Source organism: Caretta caretta, chromosome 5 (assembly GCF_965140235.1).
Source record: "Caretta caretta isolate rCarCar2 chromosome 5, rCarCar1.hap1, whole genome shotgun sequence".
In the NCBI taxonomy this organism is placed as follows: domain Eukaryota; kingdom Metazoa; phylum Chordata; order Testudines; family Cheloniidae; genus Caretta; species Caretta caretta.
In genome coordinates, this window is record NC_134210.1 from 79,027,650 (window position 1) to 79,048,670 (window position 21,021).

At 38.4% G+C, this 21,021-nt stretch overlaps 1 protein-coding gene across 14 annotated transcripts in view; it reads left to right on the top strand.

The window, feature by feature from the left end:
• The window catches only part of SNX24 (sorting nexin 24), a 141,498-nt gene extending 121,876 nt beyond the window's left edge, over positions 1–19,622 (top strand). For 5 of the 14 annotated variants that reach the window (XM_048849417.2, XM_048849414.2, XM_048849411.2 and 2 more), the window contains 5 exons: positions 5,540–5,566; positions 7,896–7,990; positions 9,921–9,953; positions 11,181–11,245; positions 18,641–19,622. In XM_048849417.2, coding sequence (XP_048705374.1) covers positions 5,540–5,566; positions 7,896–7,990; positions 9,921–9,953; positions 11,181–11,245; positions 18,641–18,711 — 291 coding nt within the window. In that variant the 3' untranslated portion in view covers positions 18,712–19,622. Of the gene's footprint in view, positions 1–5,539; positions 5,567–7,895; positions 7,991–9,920; positions 9,954–11,180; positions 14,272–16,271; positions 16,457–18,640 lie in introns of those variants that run through there. The other 9 variants (XM_048849415.2, XM_048849413.2, XM_048849409.2 and 6 more) reach the window with 6 other exon arrangements.
• Positions 19,623–21,021: the final 1,399 nt, after the last annotated feature.

A 21,021-nucleotide genomic window follows, 5' to 3' on the forward strand; every position in this document is an offset into this window, starting at 1 on the left:
CAGACTCTAACCCAACTGATGTGGCTCCACAACAGGCAATGTCATCAAAGGGACAGTTGAGGTTTTGAATTCCCACCCCTCATTAGCCTGCCAGCTTCAGTGTTTTGTCCACTTCCCCCCATTTGGAAACTAACTCTCCCACTTCCAGCATGCATGAGAGCATATTGCCTCAGACAAATTGATGCTGAAAGTTATATAATTGAACTGCAACTTCCACTTTACCTCCCTTCCTCCTCCTCATTCCCTTTCCCTGTCCCTCTTCATCAACCCCTCTCACAAGCCCCTGCTGAGGCAAAAAGTAAACACCCTTCTTCATTTAGGAGCAATAGAACAGATACCTGCTCAATGTTGGGGTAAGGGATTCTATTCAAACTATTTCCTCATCCCAAAGAAGAATGGAGGATGGAAACCATTTCTAGATCTAAGGTGCCTACACAGATTTGTGAGACCCCAGAAATTCAGGATGGTGATCCTGGCAACTGTACTTTCTTCTCTAGATTCAGGGTATTGGTTTTCCGCCCTTGAACTCCAGGGTGCATACTTCCATATAGCGATGTACCCGTCTCACAAAAGATTCCTCTAATTTGTGGTAGGCCAAGATCATTTCCAGTATTAATTGCTCCCCTTCAACCTCTTCTTAGCTCCAAGAGTATTCTCAAAGGTTCTGTTGGAAGTGGCTTCCCACTTGGGTCACCAGACTATAGTGGAATTCCCATACATCAACGATTGGCTATTCAAGAGTCGATACTCAAGGACAGTGCTTTTTTGTTTTTGGACTTGGGCCTCCAGCTTGAACATAGAAAAATCCACACTAACACCCATTCACAGTATCCAATAATCTGGATTCCCAGAGCATCTCTTCCCATGGACAGGTTCTAGACATTATTGAGCCTCATCAGAACAACTCAAGACAGCCCCCAGACCTCAGTCAGAAACTGCCTTTGACTTCTGGGTCTAATGGCCACTTGCACTTTCGTGACAGAGCATGTGAAGTTACACCTCCGCTGTTTCTGGGATGGCTTGGAACAGCTTACTCACCAAACAGGCACAGTCTAGAAAAGCAGGTGTTGGTTCCCTAGCGGGTGATGCATTCCCTTGACTGATGGAAGATTCATCGCAATGCAGGGGCAGAGGTACCCTTTAGCCAGCACTGACAGTGACTGTAACCACAGATGCATCTCTCTTGGGCTTGGGGGCACACCTCAGCTCCTTAACAGCACTGCTTCCTGCTGCTACCTGATCTGTCCAGGTAAACTTTCTCCTTCCTTCCTCTCTGCTACCAGTTGCACATGAAGCCCTTAAAGGGGCAATTACCCCTCTTCTTATGGCCAGGCGGACAAGGACCCGCATGCAGTTGCAGCAATCACATTTCCTAATTTTTTAATATTTGACTTTGCAACCTGAATAATGTTCTTTTAATGTAGTTTATTTTTATGTAACATGTATTTAGCTCTTTTAATCTTTCTTCATAAGACAGTATCTCTTATCCCTTATGTATCATTGTTGCTTTTCTTTAAATGCCCTCCAACATCTTTGATATTAAGGTGATCAGCACTGTACACACATTCTGTATATGGTCTCACCAGTGCCTTGGGGAGAGGTACTGTTACTGCGCTGTTCCATTGTGGGAAGGTTCTGTGCATTCAGCAAAAACTGCAGTGATTATTTTATTCTTTTGCCTCCATGCAATATTACAAATTTATACCTACTCTGTGTTTTTGTTTTTTTCTCACATTTCTTTTTTTAAAAGCCTGGTAAAGCATTTGTTATTTTCCCATCTAATACCTCACCCATGACTTTTCAAACATAATTACCTATTTCCTTTAACACGCTAGGATGCATATCTTCTGGATGCACTGATGCGTAAATATATATTGTTTTCTCACGTATTCCAGTACCTGCTTGTTGTCAGCAGCTGTATTGACAAGATCTTAATTACTTCTTAATTGTACATTCTTTTATTGTCAAAGGTTGACTTTTAAAACCATGTTCGCTGCTCAGGCAAAATCAGTCTTGATTTTGTCTTTCTTTATCATTAATAGCCTGCTTTCTCTACTACTTTTTCCCAGGATATATTTATAAAAGCCTTTATTAACGTTAACCATTTTGAATAGCATTAATTTATTCTGCTCTTTTGCTGCCCTTATCTTTTTTCATTAGCTACTTGCTTGATTCCATCAACTTCTTAATTTCTTGGAGAGATTTGTTTTAACCCTCTAATCTTTGAGCAGTCCCTCATGAAGCCATGTTGACTACTTTGTTCCTTTCAGTTTTATTTTTCAGAGAAACTGTCTGTTGCACCTTCCCTTTTCTACCTTTTCAGACTACTCTCATATTCTTCTACACTCATAAATTTTAATATTACCTCTTGTCCATGCTGTTTCCGTAAAATAATATTGTATATTTGATTACATGTGGAGTGTACTTGGACTACTAGTTGCATGCACAGCCATTATGTAGTCACTAGCTAAACATAAAGTGGTGCCAAAAACCTATTATTAAACCTCTACATAATACAGCTATTACTGTCACTTAACTTATTTGTTTGTGTATTTAGTCTAAGTAAGTTAATTCATTTCAGTAAAGTGCTTTGAAACTAGAAAGTCTAGATAAGTGCAAAGTAATGTTATTAAGTACCTCGTGGTCACTAGCATGGAGCTTTCAGCTTACCATTACTGTAGATCCAGCAATGGTCTCACCATTATTTGGGTTCTCTTCTTTCTGGTTCAGTTCTCCTTTGAATATCCTAAGAGGGTTTTTTTACTGATGTCAGGCCATATTTGTGACCCAGCAGGTAGTTTAAGTTCTCCAAGAGTATAATAATCTGAGAGTCGGTTCAGGAATGTTTTCACTATCCTACAGTCCTGGGAATCTGAGTCAGTTGCCCCCTGCAGTTTATTTTTCATTTCAAAGTACAGCATATCACTGCTATGATAATTATCAGACTATCTCTCACTGGATTTGTAAATGCTTAGGGGCTTGTATCCTCCCTCTACTTTTTGTTCCCCTTCTGTCCCTCCTTCATAGATTGCACCCATCACTCTTAACGTTCCATTTGTGAAAATCTAATTAAATTTATGTCCACTAAGGTTGTGCTATCCATTTAGCATCATCACTTCTACTTCCTCCTGCATATTTTCTATACTTCTTGCATTTTCTATCCACATTTAAGTGTTTCAGTGCCTCTTTTTTATACCTCTTTTTATTCTTACACAATCACATTTTGCTGAAGAACATTTTTGGGGGGGAGGGGCGTGTGCTTCTTAGTATGTTAATTATGTAGAGGAAAAATAACATTGACCCGGAACAGCATACAATAATATGCTTTTTTGAAGAAATGAGTGAAATTCTTCACTCTGGAACCGTGCTGGGTAAGAAGCAAGTGTTCTGATGTGATTAGCAGAAGCGTATCTGCTATTGCTTTTTCAGGAAAAGAAAAGATCATTCTTAGAAACCAGGTTCTTTCGTGTAGTCTACTTCTTTTTAGTTTAATATGTTATTTTGCTAACCTTTTTATCATTTCATGGGACTGTGTAAGCAGCTGCTAGAAAGGAGGTAAATAGAAGAATATAGACTCTAAAGCACTCTAAAAGCTTGTAGGTTTCAGTCCCAGTGGAGACTGACACTCCAGCCTACTTACTATAGCTAGGATGTATTGATTTTTTTCTCCCCCATTTTTAGCTGCACCACTGAATTAGGTATTGTGAGGCATCCTTCCTTGTGAAGAGAGGAAAAACTGTCATGAACTTTTTCACCCTAACAATAGGGCATCTCAGACTAAAGCAGAAAGAAAGGAAAATGCTTTAAGGACTCTTAGAAACTCTGCAACTTAGCTCTCCACACTGACTCTCCTAACTAAAAGGTGCTCCACAGATCTTGAGAAACTAAGATAGATGATTGGAAGCAATGAATTTTTAAAACTGTTTTGTTAAAAAATCATCAATCACTGAAAACAATGCATTCCTGTAGCACAGTCTTGGAAGGTTAGCAAACTGGTCTTGTCCAAGTTTTCAGCAAGATGTTCAGTTACTGTTATAATTGGCTGATGAGTAGGTTTGGACCTAACTAGAATGCCAGTGTTCGATTTCACAGCGTCCTCTGTGAAGATATGTCACCATTTATGCTGGCTTTAGTGACAATTTTCTAAAAAGGAAACTCGTGGGAAATCATTATGCTGTTTATATGTCTCCCTTGTTGGAGGGCATTATCCTGTGATATTTTAGAACTGTTTTCCACTGCATGATGGCATCTAGCTAAGGTTAAGGCAGAACAAGTCCCTCTGCAGTTTTGTGACTATGTTTTACTTGCTGAAGGAGAAAAGATAACTGACAATTAAGTATTTGGGATGTCACTGAAAGAACATGTGCAACTAATCAATGACATCCTGAGGGAACATGATTTTATGAAGCTGATAAAGTAGAAAAATCTGGATTTTAGTGTTATATAATAATAATTGCACCCTTTTGATAAAAAAGACGTTTCTAATGATGTAAACACTAGTATTTCCAGTGTTATATTTTTCAGGTGCATGCAGTAGCTTATTAAAATGTGGCAGGAATTGGTAAACAGCTTTTTAAAATATATGAAGAAAACATGGTACTCAACACAGATAGTATTGACCAATTTGAAAAATGTATTTCTGGGGTCACTTGCTAAATTATTTGCTTTCAGTAGGGTTAGGTGTTTTAATTCTCTTCTCATTTTGGAGAGAGAACATATATGCTGCTCTTGTTCCTTAAATCAACTTGTTAAAACAGCACAGGTTTGGAACTGGACTAGCTATAGTCTTGCTAAGTGAGTTCAAATACATTGAAAATTCTAGACATTAATTTATAACGCTACTGTGATCTTTTCCTGTTTCATTGATATGTCTTGGAGTTTGTAACAGAAGTCTTACATAGCTCACTGTGCTCCTATCTAAAATGTATAACCACATGCTGGACTGAAAAATGGGTTTATTTGTATGTGTTTTATCACTCATTTTAAATATAGTCAAGGAGAAGCACTTTTTCTTCTTCTTATCTGTTATGTAAAGATTAAGGAGAATATGGTTTGTAATATATGCATTCTTTAAATAACTTTCTAAATAAGAAAGTCTAAAATTTATGATTGCAATGGTTGTTTCAGGTAAATGGAACTAGTTATGATTGCAGCCCCTACTTATTTGATTAATTTTTTAAATTACAAGACTAAAAGAAATACAGCAAAGATTAGAATTTTTACATATGTTGGTCAGTTGTCATCTGTGCTGTCTTTCCCTGTTTTCAGTTTCTCTTGCAGCCCTTCCATTATATGGCATACAAATCAAAGGGCCAAATCCTCTACTAGCCCAGTTCCACTGAAGTCAGTGGAGCTGGGCCAGCAGAAAATTTGATCCCAAATTAGGATTATTCCAGAATGTCATGATTTATTCCTTAATGTTTCTGGAAGTACTGTATGTAAAATATAGCTATGACTTTTTGGCATGCATTATCTGGAAAATGTACTGTAGTTCAATGAAACCATACCAAAATATTTTTATTTCATTGCTTCATGACAGTCTGACAAAACGCCACATCAAATCAAGGTGGGTTATGTTTGTCTGTCTCTCTGTCTTGCAGTTCTGCAGTTTCGGGTTTGCTGGTCATCGAAATAAAGGGCTTGAACAGGTGCTAAACTAATGGGAGTAAGATCCTGAAATGTCTAACAAAATAATGTCCACTGGAGCCTTGCAGTTAAACAAATTTAATGAAATTGGGGCGCTGTATAACTATTGTCCAGGCTTGGGTTGATTTGACTTGGAATGATAACTGAGTGAGCAGCAGCAACAACAAATAAGTTTGCTTCAATAACATTTTAGCATCATCAGAACAACTTCTCTTGTCAGTGACATGTCCTTCCCCTTGCCCCACCATCTCTTCTTTCTTCTAAGTTTACCGGCAGCTGACCTCACCAAGTCACGCAAATTGCTCTAACATGGTATGAAAAGCTCAAGAAGTGGAACTAAGGGATTGTGCATAAATTAGAGATGCCCTGAAGCAGCTCTTGCACAGACGATTTTTGGTGCAAAATTGATTAATATTAGTAAATTGTTTTTGTTTGAGCAAATAGTGCACATTGTTATGCAATTCACATGTCCTTTGAATATGCATCCCCCTCTACCCCTCCTCCCATGCATAACTTGAATGCAGAGCAAGATGAATTTTACAGCACCGTAGTGCTGATTTCACAAAATGTAAATGAAGAAGCAGTTAATGATGCATCCTCATTTAAAGGTGAACTGAAAGGCTTTGTACCAGCCAAGACTTGAGAACTTTGTTTCTCTTGTAAGAGGTGGTGTCACAGTAAAACAGTTTGGGAGCTGCATTCTCTGATCGAGGGTTGTTTTTATTAAACGTATTGTTATGACACCAGCTCTTGCTGGAGAAATACAGAACCCTGAACTCAGGTCCTGAAAGAAGAATAAAAAAAAAAGAACTGATGTGCAGATAGCTTATTTTAAAATGTACTTCTATTTTTAAATCTACCCATATTTTATGGTAATGTTTGTGAATCTTAACTAGGTTTTTTGTTACACAAATAGTTGAGTTGCTCTTGCCCCACATGTACTACTGCAGCACGTTGACCAAACTGAAGAAAAAAGCTTTTGTGTTGTATAAGGTTAGATTACATACAATAGGAATGTTGTCTCATGAGCTTGTATAGTGTAATGCTCCCTCCTATTACCAACCCTTGCCTCTTGTTTTCTCATCCTGTCACAATGGTTCTGTTCTAACCAAGGGCCTAGTCTTGCAAGCACAGTATGCAGCTTTACTTGTGTGAGTAGTTTCTTTTGATCAAACTTTACTCATGTGAGTATAGTTACTCATATGCATTGTTTGCTGGATTAGGCCTCTGGGATGGAAAGCTCCTCAGCAGAGTGACTGTGCCTTTTATCTGTAAGTGCCGTACATAGGTATGACTTTTGTAGTAACAAGTGGAGATGTTCAGCAGTATGAGTGACAAGTGAATAGGGCCTTAATCCTCCGGAGAAACCATGACATGTGTTTGTAAACTCTTTTGTTTGTCTTATGTGAGGAGTGGAGACTAGCTACTAACTGCCTCCTACCAGTTACTATAAAACTGTAGAAGTCTATCGCGTTCTTAAAAAATCAGCCTGTCTCTTATGGGGAATGGGTATTTAAAAATCCTTTTCTATTAAATCTATTTCTAATTAATTTACTAATTCACTCATAAAACTACAAATCATCTGTTTGGTGAAAAATATTTGGGAAGGGGAATGGATTCCAGGCCATACATTATTAATATGGAACAGTATGGCAGGTCTAGATAGTACCTCTTTCACCAGGCCTTTGTCATTGGTGACCACACTATAGATGTGACCAGTGCATTGTAAGCCAATCTGTCAAGCCAAACAAACAACTCACCTTGTTAACATTCCCTAAATCTTGCATTAATAACACTGAGTAAACCCCTGAACACACAGGAGAGTTCCTTTTTCCTACTGCCATGATGGATGGGATACTTCCAAGTGCTGGAAATGAAGTAGCGGAGGTCATTAAGCATGTGCTGCTGTTGATTTTGATTTTTAAAGGGGACAACAAAATCAAAATTTTATTCTGAAGTGAATGTACCAAAAATCAAATTTAAGATTCAAACTTATAGTAAACCTTTCCTTGGGTAAATGTTTGTCAATGATACTGGCATGGGAAAGGGCAGGGCTGCAGCACCATAATCTGATATAATCTCAAAATTTAGTAACACAGATTGTGGTATTGGAAGATGTTTACTTTAGTAAACGTGTGATTAGAAAAGAATTGGAGTAATTGTGGTTTGCTTATTAAAAGTTATTGTTAGAGGATAAATAAAAAAATGAGAAAAGAACTGAATGATATTGTGTATTTTCTGTATTACAGACTATCATTTTAGAAAATGAAGATCTCCCCAAAATATTTCTAGACTTCCTGAATGTTCGGCATGTCCCTTCTCTGCCAAAGGCAGAAAGTTATGGGTAAGAACTCATTAACTAAAACAACTCCAACTGTACAGAAAAACAAGGCACAGCTGATTCTCCTCTCGCGCTGTATTAGTTCTCTGACGACTTAACACCGTTGATTTAAAATGGACTTGCTGTTAACTTACACCACTATAACTAAAAGGAGCATTAGTTTCATTGTGGGTGTATTTGCGTAGCTATAAAAAGTTGGTAAAATAAAATACATCCTGTACAAAGACAAAAGAGTGACATTTATTGTATATCCATTGAAAGCAAAGCAGAAACAGGCTTAGATGAAAGAAAGATAGAAAAAATGGGATTTTCTAACAGACCTTTGAAATACCTACCAAAAAATTTTTTAAAAGAAATCCACAAGATTTCCAGTTGTGGCATGTGTGTGTGGGGAGGGAGGGTTGGAATCTGCTTTTATTTATATGGGGGCAAATTGTAACTCACTGCATGGCTTCTCCCATCTCCATGTGGAAATGGGGATCAGCCATCTCCATGGTGTCCACAATTCCCTTCCAGGAAAGGGTTCAGGGTTGGTTTGGATGAAGGAGGCACGAAGATGCACATTATCCTCCCTTAAGTATACCAGAGATTTCCAGAATAATATAGTCAAATTATATTACGTTCTGCTGTACTTTCCACTCTTAGGGTGTGATTCTCTGCTGTGCCTCTAAGAGGTGCAACACAAAACTCATAGCCTTGGGGAAGGAGGGTGGGTAAAGAGGTTTAAAGCCATGTTTGTGCCATCCCTATCCCGAGCCTACCTGCAGGCAGCGCAGTCCCTGAAGTAATTTAAAGAGCCCTTCTTTGGCTGCCCTACAGGTTGTATCACTGCCCGGAATCCCCACAGTATTGTGTGCTGTGGCCCTGCCCCTGACACACCCTCCTGCCCCAACCCTTTCCCTAGCATACCAGGGCTTGTGAGATGGTCCTAGGAAAGTGGCCTTATAACTGTCTTCCACAGTTCCTGCATCAGGGGTTCCCCAAGCAGATCTGGGGGTTTTGGAGCCTCTTTATTCTGCTACAGCCCTTTTACCTGGTGTAAAGTGGCTGGAGTGGGGGTAAGGATCTCACTCCCAAAGCCTAACTGTGGTCAAGGAAGTTGCCTGCAGAGCTGTGCTATCGGTCAGTGGGGCCAGAGCCACAGCAGACCAGAACTACTGTGGAGACAAAGGGATCTTGGACAGGGTTTGTGGGTCAGGTCCTTGCTTTCTTCCACGCTGTAGTAAACGCTGCCCCCACCTCAGCAGAAGAATGCAAAGGAAACTGTCAGGGCAGCCTCACAGCCTTTTGTATTCCATTACATGGGTGTTTCCAAAAAGACTTCGATCTGGGTCATGATTTTTCACAATACCTTGTAATTGTAGTTCCAAACTGTGAGCTTGGGAAATCATTGTTCACGTTCAGTACATACAGAATCTCTTTAAGATACGTTGGGATTACTTTACTTATCATATACTTGATATTGGTTTGAAAATGCTCATATAACAGCAAACATATGTCACTTATAGCTAGTGTAATGTTATCAGTTATGCTGCTGTCAATATTAATGTGAAACATAAATGTGCTAACTTTATTATCCCCCCAAAAATGTAAATATGCCAGCTTTGGTGATTTAGGGAGAAGCTACTTGACACTCTTCTCTTGTAGTTAATGATGTCAACCAGAATCTCTCAGTGGAATTGTACCCCATCACTTTTATATATTTATGCATGTGAATCTATTCCAGTGAAATATATGTTGTCACTTACAAGCTGTGATCACAGTAAAATCATGAGAGTTCTTCCATATTAATTGCATTGCATTACATAGCCACTGACCAGAAAAAGGGTCCTTCCTTTCGTAGCAATTATTAACAGCTTTCTTTGTATATGGAGTTGTATGTTAATGTTGTTATAAGCAAACATAATCTAATTTGTCTGCATTTTTTTTTTAGTTCTTTTGATGAAACAGAATCTGAAGAATCAAGGTGAGCAACTCACAATTACGGCTAGCATTTCTAGACAACTAAATGTGGTGTAAGTAAATAAAAGCCATGCTTACTTTGACAGTCTACTAATATATAAAATAAGGACACTGAAGTAATTATGCACACACACACACACACACACGTACATACGTACGTAAAGGGCATCCTACATTTGTTCCAGCAACTGACAAAATTGCAATAGTTTGGCATTAAATTTTGGTGACTTTATTAAACACTGCATCTGGTTTCATAAGCTGGACCAGATCTGTTTGTAGTATGAATTGCACACCTCTCGCTTTAATTTATATTCTGGAATTTCTTACAGAAACATAAAGGGACACCTTCAGCTTAACTCTCTCTGTGAACATTTTTACCCTATGCTGGGTGTTGTTTGTAACAGGACTATAATTGAAAAAAAATTGAGATTGTTTCCATGCTTTTGACAGAACTTTGCATACATTCGGTTTCTCTGGATACAGTCAGTCAGTCAGTTGCTCCTGTTGTTTGCATGGGTCTTTCACATGGGAGGAGATGAACATTTAGTAAAAACTAAAACCAGGAAAATGTGATTGTAAAATCTGAAAGCTTGGCGAGGACATTCAGATATAGCACCTGAAATTACTTCTCTCGTTTAAAAAGGAAAAAACCTACTACTGTTCTGGCCCCTTTACGTAAAAGAGTCAGCTGTGTGAAGCGGCCTTAGCAGCCTTGCTACTGGCCGGGGAGGGTTCCCTTGACATAGCTATTGTTGGCAGCAGCCATAAGGCTGCCTCCCAGTTGTACACTCAGAAGCCTTGGCATAGGGGTGTGCTGGGGTAGTATCTGGGGCAGGAGTATTGCAAAGATTCCAAGTAGTTCTGTGGTCTGTTGGGCAGCCCAGGAGGCTAACCTAATGTAGAGGTGATGGTAGTCTAAATATTCTTATGTACCACAGAACAGCACAGAATCAGGAGGGCTCAATGTGGCTTAAAGCCATCATCACCACTACCATCACCACAGTGGAGTGTGACCTCTTCACCTCAAATTTCAAGCTGTCATTTTAAGTATCACTAAGCAACAGTGAGCTTTGCTCCCAGAAAATTTTCTCCTTTGCATGGAGTTTGGGGATATAAACATACTGACGTTATTCCTGAGCAGCTTGGGTCACCTCACTGTATCAAAGGTAGTTTGTAGTATATCCTGTTTACCATCCCTTGATGCTGACATTCCTGTTCTTGACCTTTCCAGCAAACTGTCCCACCAGCCTGTGCTGCTGTTCCTAAGGGATCCATATGTCTTGCCTACAGCCAACGGTAATCAAACTTGTCATCTGTTAACAGCTCTTTACTGATCTGACCCTACACCACATAAACCACATTATTATTAATACAGGCCTTGCCGAGTGATACTGGTCCAAATTCTACTGATCTGCCAATAAACCAGTAGTTCTTATATAAAGCTCTTTAAAATCCGAATTGGGGCAGATGATTTATACGAAGATATAATTTTTTTTCTCTCAGTTGTTCTCCTAACCAAACCTACTGTGGATGCAAATCATAAAAGGATGTAAAATACTGCTTCTCTTTTTTTGTTGACTGTGTGGGTTCTTTTGCCTGCAGGGTTTGATCTAAAGGTACAGTCCTTTTTTAAGTGCTTTTTCCCTAAACACCAGTCTAGCTGCTGTGAGCATGTTTGTATTTCCACTTGGATTATTGTCATTTCTCCTCATTTCTAAACTGTAGGTTTTTTTTTAAAAAAGATTGTATGTTTTGAGCATACTAGATGTGTTCGGAGGATATTTACGTTACCCTTGATCGGTTAATATGTATTTCAAAAGCACATTTGGAAGAGGTAGTTGTAATCCACCATCTCTTTTACTCCTCCCCCCTCCCCTTTGTAAAAATAATTCAAGGACTTTTTCTTTGTGTTTTCTTCAGAGATTATATTGTTGGCACATATTGCAGTGTTCCTACATTGTTCATTTCAATTGATAGATCTTTTGCCTTTTCCACACTTTTGTACAAGAAAATGTACTTTTGTGTATATGTAAATTTCAGTATGAGAATTTTCCACTTAAACTGTAAATTAGGATTTTCCCGTGAGAAAAAAAATTAACAAATTGCTCTAACTTATTTATTAAGCTCTGTTTGCCTGAATGTAGGCTAGTAACAAAAATGAAGCAGACAGCTTTGGAAATAAGATGACACTGTGGAGGTTTCCCCACATGGCTCTGCAAATCCCCCAGGTGTTCAAAGCATGCATTAAGAAATCATAAGATTGTCTTAAATCAGGAAATTTAAAATAATAATAATAAAGGTTGGGTTCTTTGTATTTGCCTTTGGTTTCTCAGCCTTTGGAGTGCACTTCCTTCACATTTTCAAGATTTTTTCCAAAACCATGAGAGCTAAAAACTTTTTTTTTTAAACTGAGATTCTCAAGAAGCCACATGAATCCAGGAGCTGGGACTCTAAACATCAAATATTGTGACATTCATGATAAAATCATAGGAACTAGAATGCTATGTACATGATTCCTATCTTATACTACACCTCCAGTTTCAGGCCTGGATTCCAGCAAAGCAGAGTGCAATTACTGAAACTTTCATTCTTTGAGTTTACCGAATAAAGTATGTGCAAGTGTAGTATACCAATAAACATCAAGGGTGAAATCCTGCCCCCCATTAAAGTCAGTGGAGGTTTTGCCATTGAATTTAAGAGATCCAAGATTCCACCCCAAAACTGGAGAAGAATTTTGCAGACACTAAAAACTAATTCTGCCTTTTTCATTTTATTCTGGAGGAGCGGAATGGCTAAACCAACACTCAACAGTGTTTTTTTTCACAAACTATAATTAGGCTTTGCAGATTTTGATTTTGATTTTTTGATCATTTCAACAGATATCAATGTTGATTTTAAGGTTTTTTGGGGGAGGGGTTAGATTTTTCTCTTTTTAAATTTTCACCAATTGTGGGAAATTTGGCTGGGGTCAGACAATAATTATTTAATGATGCTAGACAGTGAGATGAAAATAGTTAAAACTTTATAATGGTTAAAACACAAATTGTCAACATCACATGTCAAAATATACAAAATAAATATCCGTGAATCAAACTCTAATAAGTCTTCAAACAGCACTTCTCTTACTTTGCCTTTTGGTTTCAGTTACTATCTGGAAATATTTTTCATTGGTTTCTCTGTGTGTACAGTGAAATCAGTGTTTACCAACATTTATTGATAAAAATCGAATGCTTCCAAGCCAAACTATACTGCACCATTTCCATTTTATCCACATACTTACATAAGATTAGTTGATTTTGATTTTGGGGCCAAGTAAGAAGTCTAGGAAGTAAAGTAATCAGATCCTCATTTTTTTGCACTTCATTTCCTCAAAGATTTGTTTAAAAGTCATTCTGGATAATTGGATAAGCAATTTGCAAGTTAAGCTTTTTTAAAAAAAAAATAAAAAAAAGTTCTGAATGTTGTTAAATTTCATGCAAAATCTTGAGAGACAAAGAATGGAAATTACATATAATTGTCTTAAAATATACAGATAACACCCTAAATTTTCAAATCAGTACACAGGATTTTAGTTCTATGACTCCTATTAAAGCTTCTGCAACACTTTGACATCTAAATTTTTTATTCTAACTTGTACTCGAAGAATGACCGTACTTGCTTTCTTATTTAAGTCACTGGGAATTTAATATTGAATTTAAGTGGTGGTTTCTTTTGAAATGGCTTGTTCTAATGTGTGAGATGTGTTGAGATTTAGTTAATGGTGTTCAGCACAAAGAACTCTTCAGGGCTTCACCAAGGCTTTTTTTGGCCTTGAAACACAGTTCTTAGGTTTTCATATAGCAGGTAAAAAAAAAAAGTCAATGCAACAAGTTTTTATTTATACTAATTGTTCAGCAGCCCTTAGCTGCTTCCAGTTCACCTCTCAGAACAATTTTTGATTTATCATACTATGAATCAGCATAATGTGGAACATGATTTTTATTCAAAAAATCTGTAAGAGTCTATTTTCTCCATCCTGTTTTAGAAATTACAAGCTCAGTATTATGATGTCCTGGTTTGTCCTGTCCTCCCTACCTGCCCTGGCTCCGTGCGGCTTCTGGAAGGCATGTCCGGCTCCTAAGTGCAGGGCTGGTCGGGGGGTCTCCATGCACTGCCCCTGAACCCTGCCCTGAGTGCTGACTCCGCAGCTCCCATTGGCCGGGAACTGCGGCCAGTTGGAGTTGCGGGGATGGTACCTGCAGACAGGGGCAGCGGGCAGAGCCACCTGGACGCGCCTCTGCCTAGGAGCTGGACATGCTGGTTGTTTCCGGGAGCCGTCCAAGGTAAGCGCCGCCTGGAACCTGCGCCCCTCATCCCCTCCCGCACCCCAACCCCCTGTCCCAGCCCTGAGCCGCCTCCTGAAGCCCAACTCCCTCTCAGAGCCCGCACCCCCTCCTGCTCCCCAAACTGCTGCCCAAGGCTCAGCCTGGAGCCTCCTCCCACCCTCTTAACTCCTTGGCCCCACCCCCAGAGCCCACACCCCAACCCTCTGCCCCAGCCCAGTGAAAGTAAGTGAGGGGAGAGCCAGGGATGGAGGGAGGGGGGATGGGGCCTTGGAGAAAGGGTGGGGCCTCAGGGAGGGCAGGGAAAGGGTTTGTGCTGCTAGACAGTTGGCAACCTTAACTTCACAGTTTACTCACCACTCATGAACATTTGACTCCATTTTAGTTAGACTCAATTTTTACAGACTGTCTTTTCTATAAATGGGATTTATTTTTGCAAACTAGCCAAACCCACCTGGAAAATCCTGTTATAATTTTTGGAGGTACCTAAAATTTCTATGAAGGGGAGCTATCATATCTCTGTTGTCAAAAAGAAACCTTTACCGCATGAATTGCGTATGTTTTTCAAAAAAAAAAAAAAAAAATAAGGCTCTCAAGAGCTTAAACTTTGATAACTGACTAGTTATTACGGTTTGAAGCTACTAGTGTGACTTTCAGCTTTCTTGGTTTCAGCTTGTGCTTTGACTTTTCAAAAATCACACTTTTATACGCATGCCAAGAGGCACAATTAGGAAACACTGTGAATTGCCCAAAGGGGCTCATAGCTGCTATAAACTGGTGGGAGGCTCTAAAGTAATGAAATCTAAGGCAATATCCCTCATATTTACAAAAATTTTTTATAAATCTTAGTTCGCTCACTGACAACAGTCAGTCCTCTCCACACCATAAATGAATGTTAAATGACATGCATTCACTTTTTTTCCCCTTGAATAAACCACAACTCTTAGACTCTTTCAGAATCAGAAGTGATTTGGACTAAACGGGGGGAAAAAACCCTGCAGCAGTGAGTCTCAGAGACTGACTTGGGCTTCTGAGGTCTGCACTATGGCCCTAAAAATAGCAGTGTAGATGTTCCCACTTGAGTTAGAAGATGGTCTCTGAAACCTGGTGAAAGGGTGGGTCTAAGAACCTGAACAGGAATGTCTACACTGCTATTTTTAGCACAGTAGTGCAAGCCTGAGTCTGTAGACCTTGCCTCTGAAGGTACATCTACAGTACATGCTTCTTTTGGGAGCATGTAGTGTATATATGCACACAGCCCGCCTAGCTGGGTATAAATAGCAGAGCAGCTGGTGAGGCACAGCTTAGGTGAGTAGAGTAAAGACATGACCCAAATGTTAGCGTACATACCCTACATGGCTCTCCTAACCCGTGTCTCCCTGTCTACACTGCTATTTTTAGCAGTGTAGTGTCCCGCTTGCCTCCCTGCTCTTGGAGTCTTTCTCCACCACAGGAAAAGATTCCAGTAGGGGGAAAAGGCTCTGGCGGGGGGAGGCAGCGGGGAAAGGCTTGAGCAGCTCCCTGCTGCCAGAGCCCTTCCGCACCGCAGGGCAAAAAACCAGCAGAGGGGAAACGCTCTGGCAGGGGGATTCCCCTGCTCCTCCCCCTGCCAGAACCTTTCCTTGCTCCAGTGGGAGGCTCTTGGCAGCAAGGAGCTGCTGAAGCTTCTCCCTGATGCTTCCCGGCTGCTGGAGATTTTCACTGATGTGTAACTACACACTACACAGTATGGATACAGCTTGCTTTTCACAGCGGCATGTAGCTACGCATAGACTACACACCACCAACTCTGGTGTGTAGTGTACATGTAGCCTCATACTCACTGCTATGGGATTTTGTTTTGTTTTTTTGCAATGTAGTCATATCTTCAGACCTCAATCCTGCAAACACGTGCATATGTTTCAGTAAGCATGTGGGTAATCCTATGGACTGCATTGGGTCAGGAAATCAACAGAGCTTTTCACATGCTTAAAGTTAAGCATTTGTGTAATCATTTGCAGGATTGGTGCTTTAATTGGCAAAAATCATCCCTGAAGAGCTGCATATTCTGAACTGCACCAGGAACGGTTGGTTGCTTTTTTGTAGATGTCTTTTACTTCTCTGGAAGAGGGAAGAAGTCATCCTCAGTTCCTCCACTTTTGCTTCCATTTCTCTCATTCATGAAAAGGAACCCTGAGAAAGCAAGGTGCCTTATATTGTCCAAACTCCCTAATTAATTTGAATTTGAAGATTCTTGCAGAATGTTGGCTTGTAAACCAGAGAACAATCTCCTGTGTCTTAACCAACAGTAAAAATATTAAATTGGCACTTTTTATATACTTAACTTTATAGCACATAATGACATAGTTCTATGTTGAACTCAGAGCTATATCAGCACTGGATTTTAATATTGTTGTAAGGGAAATTTTCAAAATTGCCTAATGAATTTAGGATCACAAGTCTTGATTTTCAGACTCTGAATCATTGTTGCACAAAGCATGTAACATTGGTTTAACTCTGTGAACACATTCTTCATATAAGATGGGTTCTCTTCTTTTAATTAAAAAAAGTGCAAAATATCTATTACCCAAAAAGTTGAAAGGGGTTTTAAAAGGACCAGAATCTAAACTACTAGCCTAATAGACCAAATTGCTAAAGTTCCTATTGAATAATAGACCTAAACTTCCTGTATCTTCATGGAAAATTGGTCTAATGGTGAATGATGTCTAAAGCCAAGCATTTTCAAAAGTGCCTGTGGGATTGTTTCAATATGTTTACATACTAGAGTTAAAATGATATGGTAGATGCTTTATTCAGCAAAGCCTCAAAGTGAGTCTGACACTGTAAAATGGTATCATTTTATAAAATCAATAACAATTTCCCCATATGTACTGTATGTCATGTATATAATAGAACTAGCAGAAAAACAGGTTTCTGAAACTTCAGGGTTTGATTTAGAGTGAAACCACTGGATCATGTTTACCATGTGTATTCTAATACTGCTGATAACAATATTGTGGAATTATCCTAGAAAAGTGATTTGAGTGTGCAGAGCTTTTAGGACTTGTAGAATCATTACTGGCCTCAAAATGTCAATGAGTGATTTGTAATAATGCTTTATCCGCCATCAGAAATCAGGAGAATCACCCATATGCTGCTTATTGAAAAGGTCTCTGTTAGTTATACATTCACCTAAAAATATCCTTGAGTCTATTGGTCAAATCTCTAACATCAATTATGATATATAATCAAATTAATTTATTAGTAATTTACAGTGCTGGTACTCAGAGGTTTATAATACATTATTTGCAAAAACATCCTACTCTATTTGATGGCCCTAAAGTTATTAATGGGCACAATCCAATTCCCATTAAAGTCAAGTATCATCTTTCCATCTGATTTTAATGGGAGTTGAATCTGGCCCTATATGCATATCTGTAGGCTGGTGGCTGAAGGAGAAACTTACTTTGGAAGTATGAAACATCAAAGAAATAATCTGTGGATGTTTATTCAGCTGTATCTTCTGAGTTTAACCCACCTCTTAGTTTGCTGGCACTGCAAGTTTGAAACTCAATTTTAAGCAATAATGTAAGATGGAGTGAGAAATTCTGACTCTTACTGTCAAGGGAGTAAAGACAGTCACTCTATTTTAGACAGGTAGGAGTTAATACATTTGGAGAATATTTTTCTTTTAGTAACACATAGCCTTCCTGCCTCTATGTGGGTCTATTACTTTCTTTCATCAGGTAATCTGTTTCAATTTTATTTACTAAGGTAAATTTAACATGAAAAAATGGTGTTTGTTTCCTTTGCATTTGCACTGAAAATATTTTGTGTATGGGTTGTTCCCCTTCAAATTTGACAGGATCACTTTTTGTAAGGAACTTGCCTTTTTATGTTGAATAGCCAGTCTACAATCTCACTGCTCTTGAGAAGTTTCTGTCATGGCACAGGCACCTTCAAGTCCACTTGGACTAAACATTGCTATAAACCACAATGGAAAAACTGCTGTAAAGTATTCCCAGTAGCAATCTTGGAATTCCTTCAAGTATATTGAGATTTTGTTAGAAATTGAATTGCCAGTGTAATCCATCTTCCTTGTGAGAAAAGATTCAGATAAAGAGCTGGAGTCTAGCAGCATTAAGTATTAGAACATCCCTTTAAATCAATAAGCTACAAATCTGGCAACGCATTTATGCAATGCCCTACGCTATACTAAAGTGGCTTTAGTGCTGAAACAGCATTACTAATAGTACATTCCCAACAGGGATAAACACTATAGTGATGCAATATCCTAAATTATACTAGTCCTTGCCTTGTTAAATTCCACAAAAGCATTTATATGGTATTGACATACATAAGAAAGCAGTTTTTCTTTTCTGTTTTTCAGATGACTTTCCAAATGTAGTTATTGAAGGAGTTCTCCATGGGATATTTTATCCTCATCTACTGCCCAGGTAGAAGTGGTGCGTGGATAGAAGAAATTAAAGCAAGTCTTGAAAAGAAAATTGACATAAGCAAAATTCTGTGGCATGATAGCAATTCTAAGAGGCAAAAGTCACCACCTTAATTTAATTCCATACATTATAGCTTTTAAAATCAGGGTCACTACAGTTTGTGCTTTTTAAAAAAACAGATAAGCGGAAGAGCTTTGTTTCCATATTTAAACTAATGTATATACATACTCTAATATTTAATACTAAAGAATGACAGTCATACACTGAATTACACTAATCTTTGAAAAGAATTAAAAGCTTTACTAATATTGCTTGTTTTTTTTATTACAAATTACACTAATCCTTTTTTACATCAGGATAGTCCCAGTGCATTACCCATTGCTGGCAATGAATGCATTGAAAGTGCTGGCACTGAAGACAGTATGAGAGAGACTACAAAGTAATTTTAAAAAATGAAGTTGCTTAACTGGAAATTAAATGCAACTTAAAGTATTGCATTAGTATTCAAAAGGTAAATATTTCAAATCTACACCTTAATGTTTGGGTAGAACAGTGTCAAGTTCTGTGTGATAGGGAGTTTCCACCTTCTGCAATGTAGCTTTGTTTCAGGATGTTGGTTATAGAGAACTCCTATGGCATTCTAACCACCTGGAAGTTTGGCATAACATTTATGGTAAAAACCTCATTCAGTTGTTACTTCTAGTGTGTGTTTAATTTCCAAGCCAATTTACACTCTGTGTTTAATCTCTTATATTTTGTGAACCACAGTTTACACCACTTTTTGGTGAGATCAAGCAAGGATATCATTTACTAGTAAAATAACTAAAAATTATGTGTTCAGATGAACTTGAAATTTGTTATGTCCATTACTGGATATTACACTGTAAAATAAACTACTAGAACATGCACACAGGAGCATATGAACTGTGAATGTATCATTTGTACTCCATTTCTAGCCTAACAGGGTACATTTCAAAGCTTCTTACGACAGCTATTTCTCCCACATCTTCCCCTCCCGCCCCCCCTCAACCACTGGAAGAGTGAGAAAATGTTTAACCTCATTATTAGCAATTTTCAGCACCATCCCCTTGATGCATTAAGTTTATACAGAAATATATCTTGAACATCACATTATTCAGTTCTGCTGTATTGCTGCTTCATTAATAAATATAATATATAAATAATTCATAGGGCTAACTGGAGTGAAGGACTTTTCAGCACAAGTCATCATGGCAGAATTGGGCCCTAACATAATAGTGTAGTCCTGAGGGAGCAATAGTGCCTCCTGGCAAACACTAAACTGATTTTGAAGCTGTTTTGATGATTGATGAGACCGTGCAACATTTGGGACTTAGGTACGGGCAAAGCTGTCACTCTTTACCAGGCTTGAAAATATAATCTGAAGTCAGGCTATTGGCTATTCATAAATACAAGTATAAGCCCTATAAAGCACCTTGTGCATCTCAAATTGAGAATTTACTCTTAACTGTGATCCAAACAATCTCTCCTGTGAAGTGAATCACAGATCTTTAAAAGAATTATCAGTGTCTGTAGTAAGTACTGAACTGTCAGTACTCCTCATGAGCCCAGAACTTAGCAGCAGAAACAAAAGTATTACCTACTATGCCATACTGATAATTTTATATCTTGATTCATTCTCTCTGTTAAAGTAGTTTTACAGCACAGCTCACAATAGACATCTATATCTTAAGTTTAAAACTAGGGCTGTCAATTGCCATTAACTGGAATCAAATTAACTCAAATTAAAATATTGTAATTAATGGCAGTTTTAATCACACTGTTAAACAATAATAGAATACCAATTTCAATTTATTATAAATTTTTTGATGTTTTTCTACATTTTCAAGTATATTGATTTCAATTACAATACAGAATACAAAAGTGTAGAGTGCTCACTTTGTATTTTCCATTAAAAGTATTTGCACTGTAAAAAACAAAACTAGTATTTTTCAGTTCGCCTCATACAAGTACTGTAGTGCAATCTCTTTATCATGAAAGTGCAACCTACAAATGTAGTTGTTTCTTTTGTTACATAACTGCACTCAAAAACAAAACAATGTAAAACTTTAGAGCCTACAAGTCCTCAGTCGCTAAGCCAAACAAGCTTGTTTACATTTACAGGAGATAATGCTGCCTGCTTCTTATTTAAAATGTCACCTGAAAGTGAGAACAGGTGTTTTCATGGCACTGTTGTAGCAAGATATGTACATGCCACATACACTAGATTCATATGTCCCTTCATGCTTCCACCACCATTCCAGAGGACATGCATCCATGCTGATGACAGGTTCAG